The 17,109-nt window shown below is 43.3% G+C and overlaps 3 protein-coding genes across 5 annotated transcripts; 1 reads left to right on the top strand and 2 right to left on the bottom strand.

Moving 5' to 3' along the window:
* Positions 1-171: 171 nt before the first annotated feature.
* LOC134189423 (uncharacterized) lies at positions 172-1,125 on the top strand. The gene has a single exon (XM_062657683.1). It carries the CDS (start codon positions 285-287, stop codon positions 843-845), a length of 561 nt encoding a protein of 186 aa, XP_062513667.1. The 5' UTR covers positions 172-284; the 3' UTR covers positions 846-1,125.
* Positions 1,126-4,984: 3,859 nt separating this feature from the next.
* On the bottom strand, positions 4,985-5,398 carry LOC134190292 (probable serine/threonine-protein kinase drkA). Its single transcript, XM_062658744.1, has one exon. The coding sequence runs from the start codon at positions 5,396-5,398 to the stop codon at positions 4,985-4,987; it is 414 nt and encodes a 137-aa protein (XP_062514728.1).
* A 3,618-nt stretch (positions 5,399-9,016) lies between these two features.
* LOC134189803 (probable serine/threonine-protein kinase drkA) lies at positions 9,017-17,103 on the bottom strand. 3 transcript variants are annotated; one of them, XR_009971541.1, is made up of 3 exons: positions 16,924-17,103; positions 13,953-14,016; positions 9,337-9,446 (listed from the first exon to the last, which is right to left on the bottom strand). XR_009971541.1 is itself a non-coding variant. In XM_062658185.1 (2 exons), exons 1-2 carry the CDS (start codon positions 11,442-11,444, stop codon positions 9,101-9,103), a joined length of 1,863 nt encoding a protein of 620 aa, XP_062514169.1. In that variant the 5' UTR covers positions 11,445-11,649; the 3' UTR covers positions 9,017-9,100. The 3 variants fall into 3 exon arrangements, 1 of the variants encoding a protein (XP_062514169.1); XM_062658185.1 differs by lacking the exons at positions 13,953-14,016; positions 16,924-17,103 and adding an exon at positions 9,928-11,649 and having other exon boundaries at positions 9,017-9,446; XR_009971542.1 differs by lacking the exons at positions 9,337-9,446; positions 13,953-14,016 and adding an exon at positions 15,084-15,400.
* Between the last annotated feature and the right edge of the window lie 6 nt (positions 17,104-17,109).

Raw genomic sequence — 17,109 nt, 5'->3', positions numbered from 1 at the left:
ATGCAAACTCATTATGATGTACAGTCTTGCATTATCATTCTTGTTACATGAATTGAATTATGCAAAAATCTGTGATGCAAATAATTTGTTCTCGAGTTAACCTGTTGCCGACACTCCTCTGGCTAATTCTTGGAAACCCTGTTGAAAAGACCCACTGAAATACGCCCTGCTGGGTACTGTACCTATAAGGGTGTCAGGATAATTTGAACTAAAAGGTGTTGTGTAATTGACAGCGTAGTTCAAGGTCTAGCTTTGACCGTTTAGACTGGAGATTTGGCTTGAAAATGGCTGTACCTGTTGTTGGTACCGTTATTGCTGCTATTGGTACCAAGGCGGTGAAAGATCATCGCAAAGCTGAGGAGGCCGCACGTATGGACCAGAATTATAAGGAAATCCGCAAATGTTTGCAAGACATTGCATACTTCTATGAAGACAGAGAGAGAAGACGCCGTAGAAAGAATGCAGAGAAAAAGCCAGATAGTGCAGACCAAGGAGAACAAGAAAAACAAAAAAAGAGAGAATCTCTTGCTTTAGAATGGGCTGAAGAGAAGAAATCAATGCCATCGGATGAAGTAAAGCGTGTTGACGAATGTCGTCTAGTAACTAAGAATTTTTTTGAGAATGCCTACAGACTGCTGGAAAGGAATCTCGTAGACAAGGATGTGTTTGAAAATAGCTTTTATGCTCGTTCTGGTAACTTCAAGCGTTTGGTGGAGCCTCTTGATAAAGCCAACTTTAAACTGGTGAACACAACAGAGGCATATGAGGATGGAAGCCACAGACCAAGGATTTACATCACAATTGAAAAGGCTGAAAGTAACCCTGCCACAAAGGGTTACTTTTAATTGATTTGAGATCTTGAAAGTACTGCAACTGTTTTACATACGTTTTTACGGTTTTTGGTTTTGTTAGTGAATGATTTCATGTTAGTTGCATGCACCTGACATCCTGCTTGATGTATTGGGAGTTTGTGAATATTGGAAAGGCAATTAAAGTATCTGGAAACATGTCAAAACGTGTGACTTTGCTATACTAAGACCACCAGCCTCAATTTGTGAATCTGAAACTTTCATTCTCTGGAGCTACTGTACTAGCTAGTCTAGATATATAGTGTGCAATACATCAGTCACTAAAGTGAAAGTCACTCTCCTGTACATGTGTAATTAGAAATGACCAGATGAGCCTTTGACTTAGTCTAAATGTAATAGTTATTCTTATTTTTAGTTCGCCTCTCTTATTGAACATTTCATAAATCCTAAGAATGAGTTCCCGGATGTGAAGGATTTTCTACGCAGTAGGTGCGCTCTACTGCATGGTGCCGTTTCTCCAGGGCTATAGGATTAATATGCACCACTTTTCTTGTTAAATAGTCTTCTTTTTGCAATTTTGTCAATATTTTTGGATGTTGTTATGGCATTAGAGTAGTGGTCACTTGTCCGCTTTTCCGGTTCTACTTTACGTCCAAGGAAAACAGAAACCATGCAGAGATAAAGTTCTTGATATGCAGAAGTTTCAAAATGAACCTTGCATGATACCTCGACATGTACAGTCGCTGTCACTTCTGCATATCTATAGCTAATTACTAGGAATCAGAGTTCTCGTGTGACTCCAGCAATAAGAGCCACACAGACAGCATAGTATGTACCTTAGTTCTTATCATCTCTATACATAAAAGGCTGATCTGTCTGTCTGTCTGTCTGTCTGTCTGTCTGTCTGTCAATACATACATTTCTTATACAAGAATTATTACAGTGTACGTTAAAAATCAGCAAGTTCTAAAAGAACAAGGACCCAAGAGGTCCCTAAGTACGACTAAGAGTCAAACAGTTGACAATAAGCTAACAGAGTTACTAATGGCACCAACTGAGCCACCACTATACTGGACTTTGCAAATCTTCTGCAGTAACACTCTTGCATTGCACTGCTGCATCGTAATTGAGAATCGCGTCCTCCTGTAGTTCTTGAACTCGTCCTGTCTTCACTCAGTCGTCCATGTTGCTATTGATGAGGGTTAGTTGAGATATTTTTGGGCGTCTTGCCCCCACCGACCAAAGTGCTCCATCACCAGAGGAATGAAATTCATTGTAGTTCCACAAGTACGTGCCTTTTTGGCGTATTTGTTATTTTTCAGCATTTCTCTTGAAGTTGCTGCTGTCCCATCTTCTAGGGCTGCCTTTGGAAGAGCGTTAAGTGCCCATGGATGTGCCAAAGAGATGTCTAACTCCACTTCTTTACCAAAGTCAGGATCCACTACATATATGTCAGGTCTGCTGTCACAATCCAGAAACGATGTTTTGGTTCAATCTTGTGAACAACATGCAGCTGGCCGAGGCACTCAGACCATGTTCGAACTATTGTGTTGTGAGTCCAGACAGGCCCTCCGCCATACTTACATGTGATGATGTGGTACCCATCCCCATCAAGTGGCTTCCCGCAGTCACATTTGACCATTCATTTGGCAATTGGCATGTGGATACCCAGCCTCATGTAGGCCGCCAACTGAAATTGTTTCGGTTCTAGTGCGAACTTACATGAACTAGGTATGGCCTGTAGCCAAGCTCCTGAAGTTTTCCCTTGGAGGGATCTGAGACAAGCTGCTTCTCTGTCTGTCTGTCTGTCTGTCTGCCTGCCTGCCTGTCTGTCTGTCTGTCTGTCTGCCTGCCTGCCTGTCTGTCTGTCTGTCTGTCTGTCTGTCAAAACACATTTATTTGAACATTTTATCTATCATACATTTCCGAAATGCAAATATCTATATATACTGTCCAACTACTATCAATGTTCATGAACTAAACTAAATTCAAAACAAAACTTGAAGGAACTAATAACTCTAAAAACTCTAGAAACTCTAAAAGCAGCTAAACTAAGTGCAAAGCCCTAGCTCAATGTCAGCTAGTGGCTAAAGTACTGAGTGGCATAAAAGTCAGTTCTGTTGACTCCAGTCAATGAAGATGACTTCTTAGAGATGACGTTCGCATTGCACTTTTGGAGTTGGACGGAAAAGCGTTTGCTCCAGAAGTCGATAAACTCCGCTGCATTTAGACGTCCGGACTTCATCTGATGACTTCTTTGCTATCTTTTTTTAAAGAATTTCCATGCATCAAACCACCATCATGCAGCTCCAAAGTGTTCCATTACCAATGGAATTGCACCGACAATTGACCCTCCTGGTAGTTGTTGTTTGTTATATTTTGCTCTCTTCCTGTCTGCTCTCCTGTCTGCAGCTGCACCATCAACACCAGCAGATGTGGGGAAGATGTCACTGCTCCACGGGTGAGCAAGGGAGCTGTCGAGATCGATATTGTATCTGTCTGTCTGTCTGTCTGTCTGTCTGTCTGTCTGTCTGTCTGTCTGTAACATCAATCACGCCAAATCATGTGTCAAGGATTGCTTGCTTTCAACAATGCTCAAGAGAGCTTACCAATTTCTAATCTCTTGAAATCAAAACGCCCTCAGCAGTAACAGGTCACCCAAACGGCTGCCAATAAGTACTAGCTAGTGGCTTAAATATACATTAAATACATTGTAAATTTTTACAAAAGAAAACAAATAGTATATTGTGCGGCATGCGTGCAAGTGGAGTCCTAGAAAGCGAATGAGTGGCAACATGTAGGCTTGTCTCATTCAGACTCCTTTGCTCTCTAGATTTTGTTTGGCCACAATAACATTCTATTAAACGTTCACTGTGTAATGAATATAGCACACACCTGCCTGATATTTCGGCTGCAATGTGACGGCTGCAGTGTGATTGTTAGCACTGTTCTGTCCTCAGAGTCTTCAAAATTTTGTCTCCTTACTGACGTGAATGGCAGCAATGTTAGTTAAAATGCCGAACGCAAACGCGGACACGTAAAGAGACGCAAGTAAATAGACTCGGCTTCTATTCTTGCGTCTTGCGTCTCGCGTTTTTTATATCAACCTGACTTGTGGGGTGATGATAGTCCCGTATTTCTAATAGAAGAACGTCTAATTGAGAACGTTCGTTTGTATCATTGTATTTTTACATCGCAGAGACGCATTTCCTCTATCAAATTGTGATAGGCTCTTTGCTGGAGCCTTTTGGCAGGAACTGGAGCGACCCCTTCTCTCTTCCTTTCCTCTGTTGTCGTTTAATTAAGACACAACGCAAGCGCCAAAATCGCGGTTGCAATCAGCAAAACAGCTTCTTAAAAATTTGTGGCGTGCGTTAAATTATGTTGCTGAAAGTCACACAACCAGAGGACGCAAGACGCAAACGCGTCTAATGTAAACGCAGTTTTGATGTGAACAGAAAAGGTGCAAGGAGACGCAAGACGCAAAGACGCAAGACGCAAAGACGCAAGACGCGAACGCAAACACGTAAGGCTTTGCGTCTTTAATATAAGCCCGACTTAAGGAACTTTTCTTGACCAATTTCCCACATCACGATACCGAAATTGTATGAAAAAATGCACCAGTATTGAAAAGGAACGTTAGACCAAAGCAATGGCTATAGTCAAAAATCATTTTTTTTTGTTATTTGGCGAGTGGACCAATAAGCGGTACCGCTAACCTCGAATCAGAATGAATCTGCCCAATGACGTGAAATGCAAACATCACGTGATCTGTTCTCAGCAAGCACGTTGAGACAATCAATTTAGCATTAAAATCTTGAATGACCCATTCTATCTATTGGAACAATACTTGAGTATTGCCAAGTTATACCGCATCAGACGCGCACACGTACTTTACATATGGGCAGGTGTTCCGTACTTGTCTGCACACAGTATCTCTGGTGCACACCAATCAGAGCCGTATATAGAGACGGCTCTGACATGTCTCTGTATACGGCTCTGACACCAATGTTAGTCTCGAGTAGCCAGACCTTCCCCGCCATCATACTTCCGGTGTATGATGGCGGACAAGGTCTGGCTACGCGGGACTACACCATTGTGGCGTTTCCACACACAACAATAGCTGATAGTCTGCGTAAAGAAGTGGAGCTTCAGGATCGAGTGGTCCCTCTCCTCTAACAGTCTCTTGATGTTTTCCTTCTTCTCGTACCAATCGGGCTGCTCCAAAATCGGCCACCTTGACTACCCATCGCTGGCTGACCAACAGATACCACTTTTACTGTGCACTCGTGGAGACCGTTAATTGTGAAAAATCTTAGGCCTTTGGCTGCCTCTAGAGCAAATCTTAGCTTCAGACTATCTTCCAATTCGATGTCTTCGTCTTCTAAAACTGTCGCCAACGACCCTCTAGCCATATACTCCACAACGACAAATTGGCAACCGTCGTCATGGTAACGACCGCCTCCAAGAAACAGAACGATGTTCGGATGTCTAATGGTTCTCATCACCTCGATCTCCCGATCGAACTCCAACTCGATTCTGTCGAGATGTTGATGGATTCCTTGCAACTTCTTGACTGCCACGATCATCTCTCCCTACACTGGCCGGCCGCTTTGTAGACCTAGCTCGCCGTATCCTCCGGGAGAGTCTTTGTCGATCCGTTGTCGCAGTGCTACCTCTCTAGAGTCGATGGTCCAAGTGTTGGTGAGCTCTGTGTTAATTCTTGTTCCTTGCTTCTGATCATGTCGTCGTGATTTCTTCTTGTTCTTCGAAATTTGCCACCATAACGACAACGAGTGCAAAAAGCAAAACTTCTGCCACAAATCCTGATCCAGCCATATAGTAGGACGGCACAGTACACAGTCCGTCTTCATCGTTGGTAAATCCGAATTGGCATACGCAGGTGGGCTCCGGACCTGGCAACGTAACAGTACATGTACCGTGACCACAATATCCGAGCACACACTGCCTGCTCATTTCGCTGCTTGTAGACACTTCATCTAATGTGGTGAGACCGTGTGGACATCCACAGCAGTTGGAATTAGAGGTGAGCAATTAGAACACGTGTACTTCATAAGATCAGCACTTTGCGTGCCCGGTGGGCAGGTCCGTTTGTATACAGAAAACCGTTCCAGTCTACCGAGGTCTCATTCAATGTCAGCGAATCGGCTGGAAGTCCACCGAAATACAAGAGAAGGTCGTTCCGAACGATAGACGTAGCACTAAACATGCTACTGCCAGAAACAGGTTGACTGTCCAAGCGCAACAAGCGCACGGATGCATGGTCGTACATCCACACGCCCTCCGTTTCTACTTCGGATGGACAGTGGTAGTCTGCGAATAGCGTCACCATGTTCAAATGCAACTCGATGTAGTCACTACAACCGTCTGTGATCAGCATGTGCTCACCAAACTGGTTGGCAGTGGGTAGACACAGTTTGCCTGGACATGAACCAGTGTAGTTAATCTCTTTCCATCCAACTTTGCTTGATAGGTTGTACTTCCACTAGACTATTTGAGCACTCAAAGTTCAGCACCCAAACTAATGAACTTCCCTTTACTATGTGAGAAAAAGGTGTAAATTGGTGGTACCGGATCCACCATATGTATAAAGAGTTTGGTCGATTTTGACCAAAGAGGATAATAGGAATTGTATGAACCGGACTCGTCTAGCAAGCGCCACTGCGCCTTAGCCTGCTGGTACTGTATGAAAGATCAACGGGATCTCTACTCGGGGGTAAAGTGAAACTCCAGAGATCTTGCCGGACAATCTCTACCAGTAATTTCTTCCAACAAATTCAACGCCACTTTACACAATCATTGTTCGCTTGTCTGATGTGACAACAGAATGCACGTGCCATTCGCGCCAGTGGCTGCAGCCCTGTCTCAGAGTACTTGACCCAAACTCTCAGCTGGTTGTAATAACCCCAAGTAGAACGATGAAATGGAACCTTATCGAAACATGTGCTAATAAGATACACCCCCACACCACCGTAGTATTATAGAAAAGAATCTGATAAAACTGTTGCTGTAGAAAATAATGCAAAAGTTGGCAAAAGTTTGAGTGCTGCTGGTCACGTTTCTTCTGTTGACCATTTCATAGTAGTCAAATCTAATCTGTTCACTAGGGTATCAGCAAATGACGAGCGGTCGTCGCTTGCATTGTTCGATATTAAATCCACAAACAAAAAAATGTCGTTCTGCGCAGGAGTTGCTCCCCACGCTGAAACTTTCCCTTTGAGAGAACCGAGTTCAACTTCGGGCTTTGTCGACCAGCTCCAAGTAGAGCTCCAAATAGATGACGAGCTGTTGTCATCAGATGATATGGTAACTCCCACATCTCATGATCACTAGAAGAGGTACCCTGCCGAAATCGTCTACCAAATGCTAGAACACTTTCTCTTACTCGGGCCGTAGCACTGTGAGACAAAGACACACTACGACTTGAATTAAACAATGTAAACCAGCTCTCTTGCGCTACACAATAACCATGCAACCATTAGTTTCGAGCAACAAGAAACGAGACACTGTTCCTCCGGAATTGAACCAGTCACATCCATCATCGGCTCAGGAAACGACTCGTGCATGAAGCAACAACCATAGTTAGACCATGCACTTGCTGACAACGAATACGACCACACTTAGAGATTGATTAGAAGTAGAAGATTGGAGTTATAACTTATAACTGCATGGAAGAGGAGGAGGGCCTGGCCACGCGAGACTATAGGGCAGTCTGCGGCTCTCGGGCAGTGATAAGTGGTAAAGTGGCTGTTACGTGCAATGCCTTATTATCTGTGGGCCTTTCTTTCTTATGCCGGCTGCACTTTTACTGGTATTGAGCCTAGTCTCGCGTAGCCAGACCCCTTTCCGCCGCGGCCTCCCCGGCGAAATGGGGTCTGGTGTACACGGCCTTTGATGTCGCTGTGTGCCGCGTAGCCAGAAATCGGCTATCTAAAGACCGGATTTAGTTTCTTAAACGCTTCACTAAAGACGAGACTGGTATGCACGCAATGCAATCCTATCTCAATAGCTTCTCTTGTTTCGTAGAGAACAACTCGAAGACTACAGCTAGAGTCGTTGCTGTTTGTGAAATCTGCATGTCTACAGCAGCGATTAAACGATTTGGTCTCTTCCTGGTTGCTACTGTATGTGTTCACCAAAACAATGCACAAAACACATGAAATGATTACCCAAACACAGAAAGACGACTCATCTTGTTTCGATGACGTCATGCAACTCCAAGCCCTTCCAGATATCGCTCACTCCGGACTGTATGCGGTCGCTTTAGACGTCAAAAAACAGCAAACCGCACTGAGTACGTTCGCATTCAGTCTCCGTTGTGACACGAGCGCACAACGATAGATCGTACGACGTCGATCATGTCTGCATGAAATCGAAGCCTGTCGACGTCAACGTCCCCGCGGCCGCGTTTAATCGCTGCTGTAGACATGCAGATTTCACAAACAGCAACGACTCTAGCTGTAGTCTTCGAGTTGTTCTCTACGAAACAAGAGAAGCTATTGAGATAGGATTGCATTGCGTGCATACCAGTCTCGTCTTTAGTGAAGCGTTTAAGAAACTAAATCCGGTCTTTAGATAGCCGATTTCTGGCTACGCGGCACACAGCGACATCAAAGGCCGTACACCAGACCCCATTTTGCCGGGGAGGCCGCGGCGGAAAGGGGTCTGGCTACGCGAGACTATATTGAGCCCTAGTAGTATGAGGGTAGCACAATGGCGACACATGTCACAGTCCGGAGGTAGCTGACTCTCTCTCTCTCTCTCTCTCTGAGTGTGTTGGTGGCCGACAGCCTTCGTTGTTCTGCATGGGGTCTCTTCATGTTTCTCACGCGATGTTGTCCCTGTTGGCCAACAGCCTTCCATCACGTTTCCTCTTGGTTCCTCAAGGTTTTTGTCTCATGGCAACAGATATGCGACGGCCTAGGGTAGTCCTCTTCTTCTGTGGCATCTCAATGAAAGAAATACCCACAGATATAGTTGTAAGTTTCGCCTGCAAATATAGCCCATGCAAAGAACGGGTTCAAAAGGAAACCGAATGAAGCTGAAGGCCGACGCCATCCTGCCTATTTGCTCTTACCCATGCCGAGTTACGCTTATACCCCAAATTTCAGCTAGCCTCGTGGGTGTCAGGTATAACCGGCTATCAAACTGGTCGATAGCCGGTTATACCTATCAACCAGTTTATATATATACATACAAACACCGTCAATTTTATTAGTATACAGATAAGATAGATATCAGCACGTAATTAATGTTCGCAGTCATTGTTTTCATTGAATCAACGGATACTTCTGTGTCTCATCAGTCTCAGATTCTGTGTGCAACCTCCAAACGGTACACCTGGCTACGCCACTGTATTGTCTCTCCTCACTGACAAGAGCGTCACCCTCAATCATATCATCTATCCGGGACACCACTTCTTGAAACGAAGGTCGAGCGGCACTGTCTGCTGCCCAACAGCGACGCATGAAGTTGACGTAATCATTTTGTGTATCATCAGATATGGTAGGCCTTACTCCCCTCAAAACGGCTGACTTCAAGTCGATAACAGAACGGAAATGACAATCTTCATATGGAACTTTTCTTGACCAAATTTCCCACATCACGATACCAAAACTGGGTAAAAAGTACAATAGTATTAAAAAGAAAATTCAAAACTAGAACTGTCTACAACGACCGTAAATATTTAAATAGCGGACCGACAAACAGTCCCACACACCACAGAATGAGTTAAGCAATGCATTACGTCAAATGGAAAAAGCACGTGACTTTTCCCAGCAAGCACATAATCATTAGAATCGTGGATGACCTTTAAGTAAAACTGTTTATCAAAAATACTTTAATAAGAATATCTGTAGTAATAAAAATACATCTCAAACTACGACAGCAACGACATCAAAAGTGCATATGCATGTGTATATATATATATATATATATATATATATATATATATATTTATGTATGTCTGTAAGTATGTATGTATGTATGTATGTATGTATGTATGTATGTATGTATGTATGTATGTATGTATCTATGTATGTATGTATGTATGTATGTATGTATGTATGTATGTATGTATGTATGTATGTATGTATACCTGTAGACATCCGCAGGTGTTCCGTATTTGTCTGCACACAGTATCTCTGGTGCACACCAATGTGGCGTTCCCACACACAGCGATAGCTGATAGTCTGCATGAAGTAGTGGAGCTTCTGGATCGAGTGGTCCCTCTCCTCTAACAGACTCTTGATTCTTGCCTTCTTCTCGTACCAATCGAGCTGCTCCAAAATCGGCCACCTTGACTACCCATCGCTGGCTGACCAACAGATTACCACTCTTAAGGTCACGGTGCACACGAGGAGGACGTTGACTGTGAAGAAATCTCAGTCCTTTGGCTGCCTCTAGAGTAAACCTTAGTTTCAGACTATCTTCCAACTCGATGTCTTCGTTTTTTAGAATCGCCGCCAATGACCCTCTAGCCATATACTCCACAACGAGAAATGGGCAACCGTCGTCATGGTAGCGACCGCCTCCAAGAAACAGAACGATGTTCGGATGTCTAATGGTTCTCATCACCTCGATCTCCCGCTCGAACTCCAACTCGATTCTGTCGAGATGTTGATGGATTCCTTGCAACTTCTTGACTGCCACGATCATCTCTCTATACTCCGCTTGATAGACCTCGCCGTATCCTCCGGGAGAGTCTCGATCGATCCGTTGTCGCAGTGCTAACTCTCTAGAGTCGATGTTCCAGCTGTTAGTGAGCTCTGTTAACTCTAGCTCCTTGTGTCTGATCATGTCATCGTGATTTCTTCTTGTTCTTCGAAATTTGGCCACCATAACGGCGACGAGTGCAAGAAGAACGACTCCTGCTAGAAATCCCGATCCAGCCATATAGTAGGTTGGAACGGTACACAGTCCGTCTTCATCGTTGGTAAATCCGAATTGGCATACGCAGTTGGGCTCCGGACCTATCAACGTAACAGTACATGTACCGTGACCACAATATCCGGGCACACACTGTCTGCACATTTCCTCGTTTGTAGACGCTTTACCTAATGTGGTGAGACCGAGTGGACATCGAGAGCAGCTGGAATTAGACGTGGCAGCGTAAGAGCCCACAGAGCAATCAGAACACGCGTATTTCATAATATCAGCACTTTGCGTGCCTGGTGGGCAGGCCGGTCTGTACATATAAAAACCACTCCAGTCTTCCAAGATGTCGCCTGATGAAAGTGAATTCGTTGGAATTCCACCGAAATACAAGAGAAGGTCGTTCCAAACAATAACCGTCGGACCGAGTATGGTGTCGCGATAAGCTGGTTGACTGATCAACCGCAACCATCGTACAGATGCAGGGTCATACATCCACACGCCTGCCGTTGCTGGTTCCAATGGACAGCGATATTCTGGAAGTTGCGTCTCGACATTAAATCGCACTTCAAAGTAGCTACTGCAACCGCCTGTGATCAGCATGTGGTCACCAAACTGGTTGGCAGTAGGTGTACACAGTTTGCCTGGACCTAAGCCTGAGTAAATGATCTCTTGCCATCCAACTTTGCTTGATAGGTTGTACTTCCACAGACTATTTGAGCAATTGCATTTCATTTTCATAATAAAAGATGAACTTTTTTCAGTTAGGGAAAAACTATGGTCGGGTCCGGATCCACCATATACATAAAGAGTTTGGTCAATTTTGACTAAAGAGGATAAATAGGAATTGTTTGGACCGGAATCGTTTAGCAAAAGCCACTTCGCATTAGATTGCTCGTATGAAAGATCTACGGGATCTGTAAGTGGGGGTAAAGTGAAACTCCAGAGATCCCGCCGGACAATCATTTCTATGTTACAATTTTTTGAAACTAATCTAGCGCCTCCGTACAATATCATTGTTCGCTTGTCTGATGCGACAGCAGAATGCGCCATTCTTGGCAGCGGCCGCCGCCCCGTCTCAGAGTACTTGATCCAAACTCTCAGCTGGTTGTAATAGCCCCAAGTTGAATCATGAAATGCAATCATATCCATACATGAGGAGAGCATCTGCACTCGCGCACCACCGTAGTAGATTAGAATAGAATCTGATAGAACTGTTGTTGTAGAAAGTAATGCAAAAGGTGGTGTATTGCTTGTTAAGCCTTTTTCTGTTGACCATTTGGAAGTAGTTAAATCAAATCTCTCCATCATGGTATCTGGAGCAGGTCGCTGGTTCCTGTCATGTCTAATGTTAAGGCCACCAAACAACAGAATCTCGTTCTGTGCAGGTGTTAGTCCGCCCACGCTAAACAATTTCCCTTTAAGAGGATTGCGCTTAATATCTGTTTTTCTCCACCAGATCCAAATGTCTTTATCATTATCATCAAGTATAGTCAACTCCCACATCTCACTAGGAGCTGGACCTTGTATAAATCGTCTAGCGAACGCTAAAACACTTTCTCCTAACTGAGCTGTAGTAACGAGAGACAAAAACCACATAGTCCGTTCCTCCCTGGGATAAATTGTAGATTCTTTTCGAGACCATCTCTCTTCAATGACATCATAAGCGTCGAACAACCGAGAGCAACAAAGTAGAATATATTGCTTTTTATTTGAACTCGTGATATAAATTATCTGCCCAAGACCGGATTGGCTCACGTAGCAATCACCATGTTTCAACCATGCGCTTGCTGACAACGAATATGACCACACTTCCCAACACAGACCGCTTCCTTTGGGCGGCAAGTGATACTTGCCGTCTCTGTAATACATCCACGAGCCAACAACGTACAACTGTCTCTTACTAGATACTGAAACGGCTCCTGGGTAAGCTAATATCGGAGCTGTTTGTTGAAATTGGATCCACTTGTAACCCAGAGGAACATCGTTGCTACACACAAGCATCCACATATCATTGAGACCCTCGTTTGCGTGCGAATCCCACGTGTGATCACTCTGATAAAATCCGCTGTAAATGACCATAGATTCCTTGCAGGTGCATGACGTCTTCTGGAAGTGAACTACAGCAGCGGTGTGTCTGCATCTCGGAGTGACGTGAACCTTTCCAGTCTTAGATTCAACGGACGTGTCAACTCGTCTCCAGACCTTTTGTTTCATATCAAATATCCACGTTTCGTTGCTACAAGCTTTGCTTTTAGATGAAGACCGAGACTGATAACCACCAAACAGTAGAACTTGCGTGTCACAAAGTGTTACCATCGTGTGGTGTGTGATCCCTCGAGGTCCTGATTGTTGTCTGATCACTTCCCAAGAGTTAGAATGATAATCATAGATCCACGTTCTGTCGTCAGAATCACTGCTCTCACCACCATACAACAGCAGCAATTTTCTAAACTGTTCGTTTGCCGTTTTGTGTAGAACGTGCGTTGCTTGTGCATGCTTTCTTGCTATGGGGCTGTTTCTACTCCAACTGTAGAGAGGATGCCATGTATTTGGTTCAAGTCTGTCCCATGTCATTGTCTCACTCTCCTGCCAACTAGAGTTTGACGCCATCGAATCACATGCCAGCACCAACAGCAGTTGCGCAGCCAAGCATAGTAACAGAACGGCTGAACTTGTACTACTCATTTTGTGGAAAGATAGAAGTAGCAGCCGTGCTTCAACGCTAACTAAACTGATAATGCAAGCGCTCCTTTTAGACTGTCGTTCTGTACCGAATAATTCCCCAGAGAAATTTAGCAGTGTTAACAATAAAACGCTCATCATCTTCAGTTCATTGTCGTTCCTCGCGCTATCCATATCTGACGCACACTTTCTCGAGTAGGCCGTGCCAACTGATAGCATCTCCTTCAACACGGTGATCGTTAGTCACCAAATTTTGACACGTTATAGTGCTTTGCGAACAGGCAGGTCAGACAGCTTTAAGTTAAGACACTTAAAGTCTCCATTTAGTGTACAATAGATGCGAAGTAGAAGTTCTTGTATGAAATCACGGGCTACCTTGTTTCTTAATTGCTCCTATACATTTATCAGTTCTGGTGTTGGAGACGCCCGTCATTCCAGGTGCACAAGACTTTCCACCAACATTCTCACCTAGGGGTGTACGTGTAGAATACTTCTCAACGCGTGTCTGTATGCATGGGGATATATGGGGACTCAGTTCCTTGTTGTTTTAACCTATATACTTACCGCAAGAATTTCACTTTTCTGATGGTCAGTAAGCAGAGAAACTGTTGCCCATGGACGAATTGCCCTAAGACAAAAACAACAATTTACCACGGAACCTAGCAGGACGGCCTAAGAGAAGGGAAAGGAATATCTAAGACCAAGTTTATGTCCAAATAGCGTATTTTTAGTAAAGCGAAGAGGCATGGAATCAGTAGAGTATTTTCTTGTTGGAAATTTACCACCACGAAATGGCTATTGAGGTTTCTATGTGAATTATTGGAATTGAAAAATTATATACAGTTTGCAACACTTACATACCCTTACTCTATCATAAACCTGTCAGTGTGCACACGTGATGGATTCTTAGACACGCTGATCCCCGTTCCGCAGAACCGGATCTCCCTCTAAATCCCCCTTTAATCTAATCTCAAATTAGCTGTTCATGTAAAGTCAAACAATAAACAATAGAGATAACGTCATCTTAGATGCTAGTTTACACAATAGAGAACTCATATAAACACTAGAGGCAAACTATAGCTGATATATTGGCTATTTTACAAAGGTACATGACTAGCTCTCATGGTCATGCAAACTGTTCCTTCTATTTTCCCCACCCACTGAGTGTTGGAGAGAAAGTAGCACGAAAATGATATGACGTGTGAGATTAACACGTTGACTGCCGTTGATATGTACAAAAGCAACTACAGGTGTCAAAATCGCGCCACTCTGACACGCTATATCCTATGCGTGTGTCACTTCCTCTATACTCAGATTAGATGTAGATCTAAGATTTGGCAACTAGATCTCTTCTTCTGAGCCCCCTTCACCATTCCTAAGCACTACATTATTTGAACTAAATAATCCTCTCTACGCATTAAGGTACTTTGGATATAGCAGTTCTCCAATTTCCCATTAATTGACACAAGGAAGACCTTCAAACCGGATGACAGCTTGTTTTTTAGTTCACTTCTGGTAAGTACTTGGCTTTTGTGTGACTGCATATGCATGGTAATATACAGTATGCATGTGGTTCATGTCACTAGACTCAAAACGTTAACATGAGTAAAGAACACCCAAGACAAAAGATCACAGTACAGCAAAGGGTAATTTCTTACTACTCATTCCAATCATTCAATATGTCATAGAACAAATCTTAAATTTGCATCACACAAGGAGAACTGGTGTAAACAACATACAGCTATGAATAATAACAACAACAAAGAAAATCAGACCAATTACAGTATTACAAAAACGGCAATAAATAATATTTACATACCGCATTAGTGTCAGGAAACACCTCTCTAAGAGCTATTTACTAAACACAAAAGTTTCTTCAACCAATCAACTGCTACTCGAGCTGCATCAGTTCTTGATGATGACACAAAGGCAACAAAATGATTTCTAACTGCTGCAGCTACAGATGGTCCTGATATCTCTCTTACTGAATACACACATGTGACATTCATAACCTACAATCAGTGAAGACAAAAGCGTTCATTGATTGTAATAATACCTAACCAACACGATTCGATGATTGTGAAAGTGTTTCAAACTTGTTGTCTTTGTCTCTTAATTATATGTACCACAAGAAAAAGACTTGTTGACGTCAAAATTGTACCAACATGATATTGGTAGGAATCGTTGCAGATGCTTCTTAGAACATCATTCCCAGCAACTTGTATAGATCTTAATCGCTACAAAACTACAGATGAAATCCATGTCAAAAGGTGCAAACAATGTAACCTCACAATCAATAGACACCCTTTGACTCAAACAGCAAGATGTTTCCATTGGTGAAATAATTGTAACGGACAACTATCCAGGGAGTGGCATTCATCTTGCTTTACTTGACATAAATCAAATGCACTTTGTCGTTTTAAAATTAAAATACCAACTTGCTGAACATATGCAGTGATTGTAAATGCTTGCAGTGCCATATAACAAGCAAATACTGCATCATCAGCATATGCAACAGCTCCGACATAGCATGCCCCATTGCTGGAGTCATGTGGAAGAACCATCAAGAGCGGCCGGAGGAATGCCTAGTGTCGAGACTATAGCATTTTCAACACAGCAACTACATCCAGATGATGCCAACTGTTTAAGATGTAATCATCAATCTGAATACAGAATAAACTGGCAATGACACTCCAACCTCACAAAAACCATTTCTAAACCTGACCCCATATAACCTTGGCATTCAATTTGCCATACCATGCATATGCAACACTGCAAAGTAGAACACTATATTGTTGAAACCACATCTAATATTTTGATAGACCCCGACTGAATCAATCAAATGCTTGAGAAGTATCCATAAAACAAGAGAAGACCAGAGAACCCCTAGGCTTGTGTTAAAATATTCCACATCTTTGAATCTTACAATAAAACAACCTGTAGTAGTACTATCCCCTTTTAAATCTGAATTGAAGATCTTACCGTATTAGTCACTACAAGGGCAAGGGTCTTATTAGAACATTTTGGTACTATGTGCATGCCTTTGCATGTGCAGGGTGGTTAGGGAATAGGTAGAGGCCATGGAATTCCCTGAAGCATTATAATTGCAGAATTAGGACATCACTAATAGCCATAATTCTGATTCTGTTTTGGTTGCATCAAAGAACCTTTCCTCTACAAAACGTTCAAGACCACGCCTCTAGAGTTATTGAATTTGAATACAGTATGAAAAACCCATGGAGCTGACGATGAGCAGAATTATCTGTCGGCCTTCAATTGACATATGGCCATTAGTATTCAGAATGTTTCACTTCTGGCTGAATGCGTAATCAAAAGTTACACCCGTTCCCATTACCTTCTTCCACTCTACTACAGTACTGTAAACGTGCCAAACGTGCTTCACTTACACGTGCAACAGCACATGTCACGGTCACGTGTTAGAGAAGCGCGCAAAAAAAGAACTGGAACAAGGTCTGCTTTGCTAGCCGCTAACAACCAACTCATTCCTAGCCGTTCAGTGCGAGTGCATGCTTACCTGCAATAGAAGTCGACCATTGCCTTCGATGATTGTACAAAATGGACGAGAACTTTACTGCAATAATACGTCATACACAATGACACATACCGACTGAAAACCAGTGTACAGTGACCGAATGAGGTCGTTACTATCGCGTGCTAGACAGCCGTTTGCGTTACAAACGGCGCGCCTGCCTCGGACTCC

The sequence above is a fragment of the Corticium candelabrum genome, chromosome 14 (genome assembly GCF_963422355.1).
Source record: "Corticium candelabrum chromosome 14, ooCorCand1.1, whole genome shotgun sequence".
Taxonomy (NCBI): Eukaryota; Metazoa; Porifera; class Homoscleromorpha; order Homosclerophorida; family Plakinidae; genus Corticium; species Corticium candelabrum.
The sequence above is the reverse complement of the archived record's forward strand: the minus strand, read 5'-3'. Positions and strand labels throughout refer to the sequence as shown.

Coding starts and splice junctions, on each gene's coding strand:
- LOC134190292 (XM_062658744.1), bottom strand. CDS start 5,398: ATGATCGTGGCAGTCAAGAAGTTGCAAGGAATCCATCAACATCTCGAC.
- LOC134189803 (XM_062658185.1), bottom strand. CDS start 11,444: ATGAAAATGAAATGCAATTGCTCAAATAGTCTGTGGAAGTACAACCTA. Junction 9,447..9,927: donor ACACCTGCGGATGTCTACAG/GTATACATACAT, acceptor CTTTTTACCCAG/TTTTGGTATCGTGATGTGGG.
- LOC134189423 (XM_062657683.1), top strand. CDS start 285: ATGGCTGTACCTGTTGTTGGTACCGTTATTGCTGCTATTGGTACCAAG.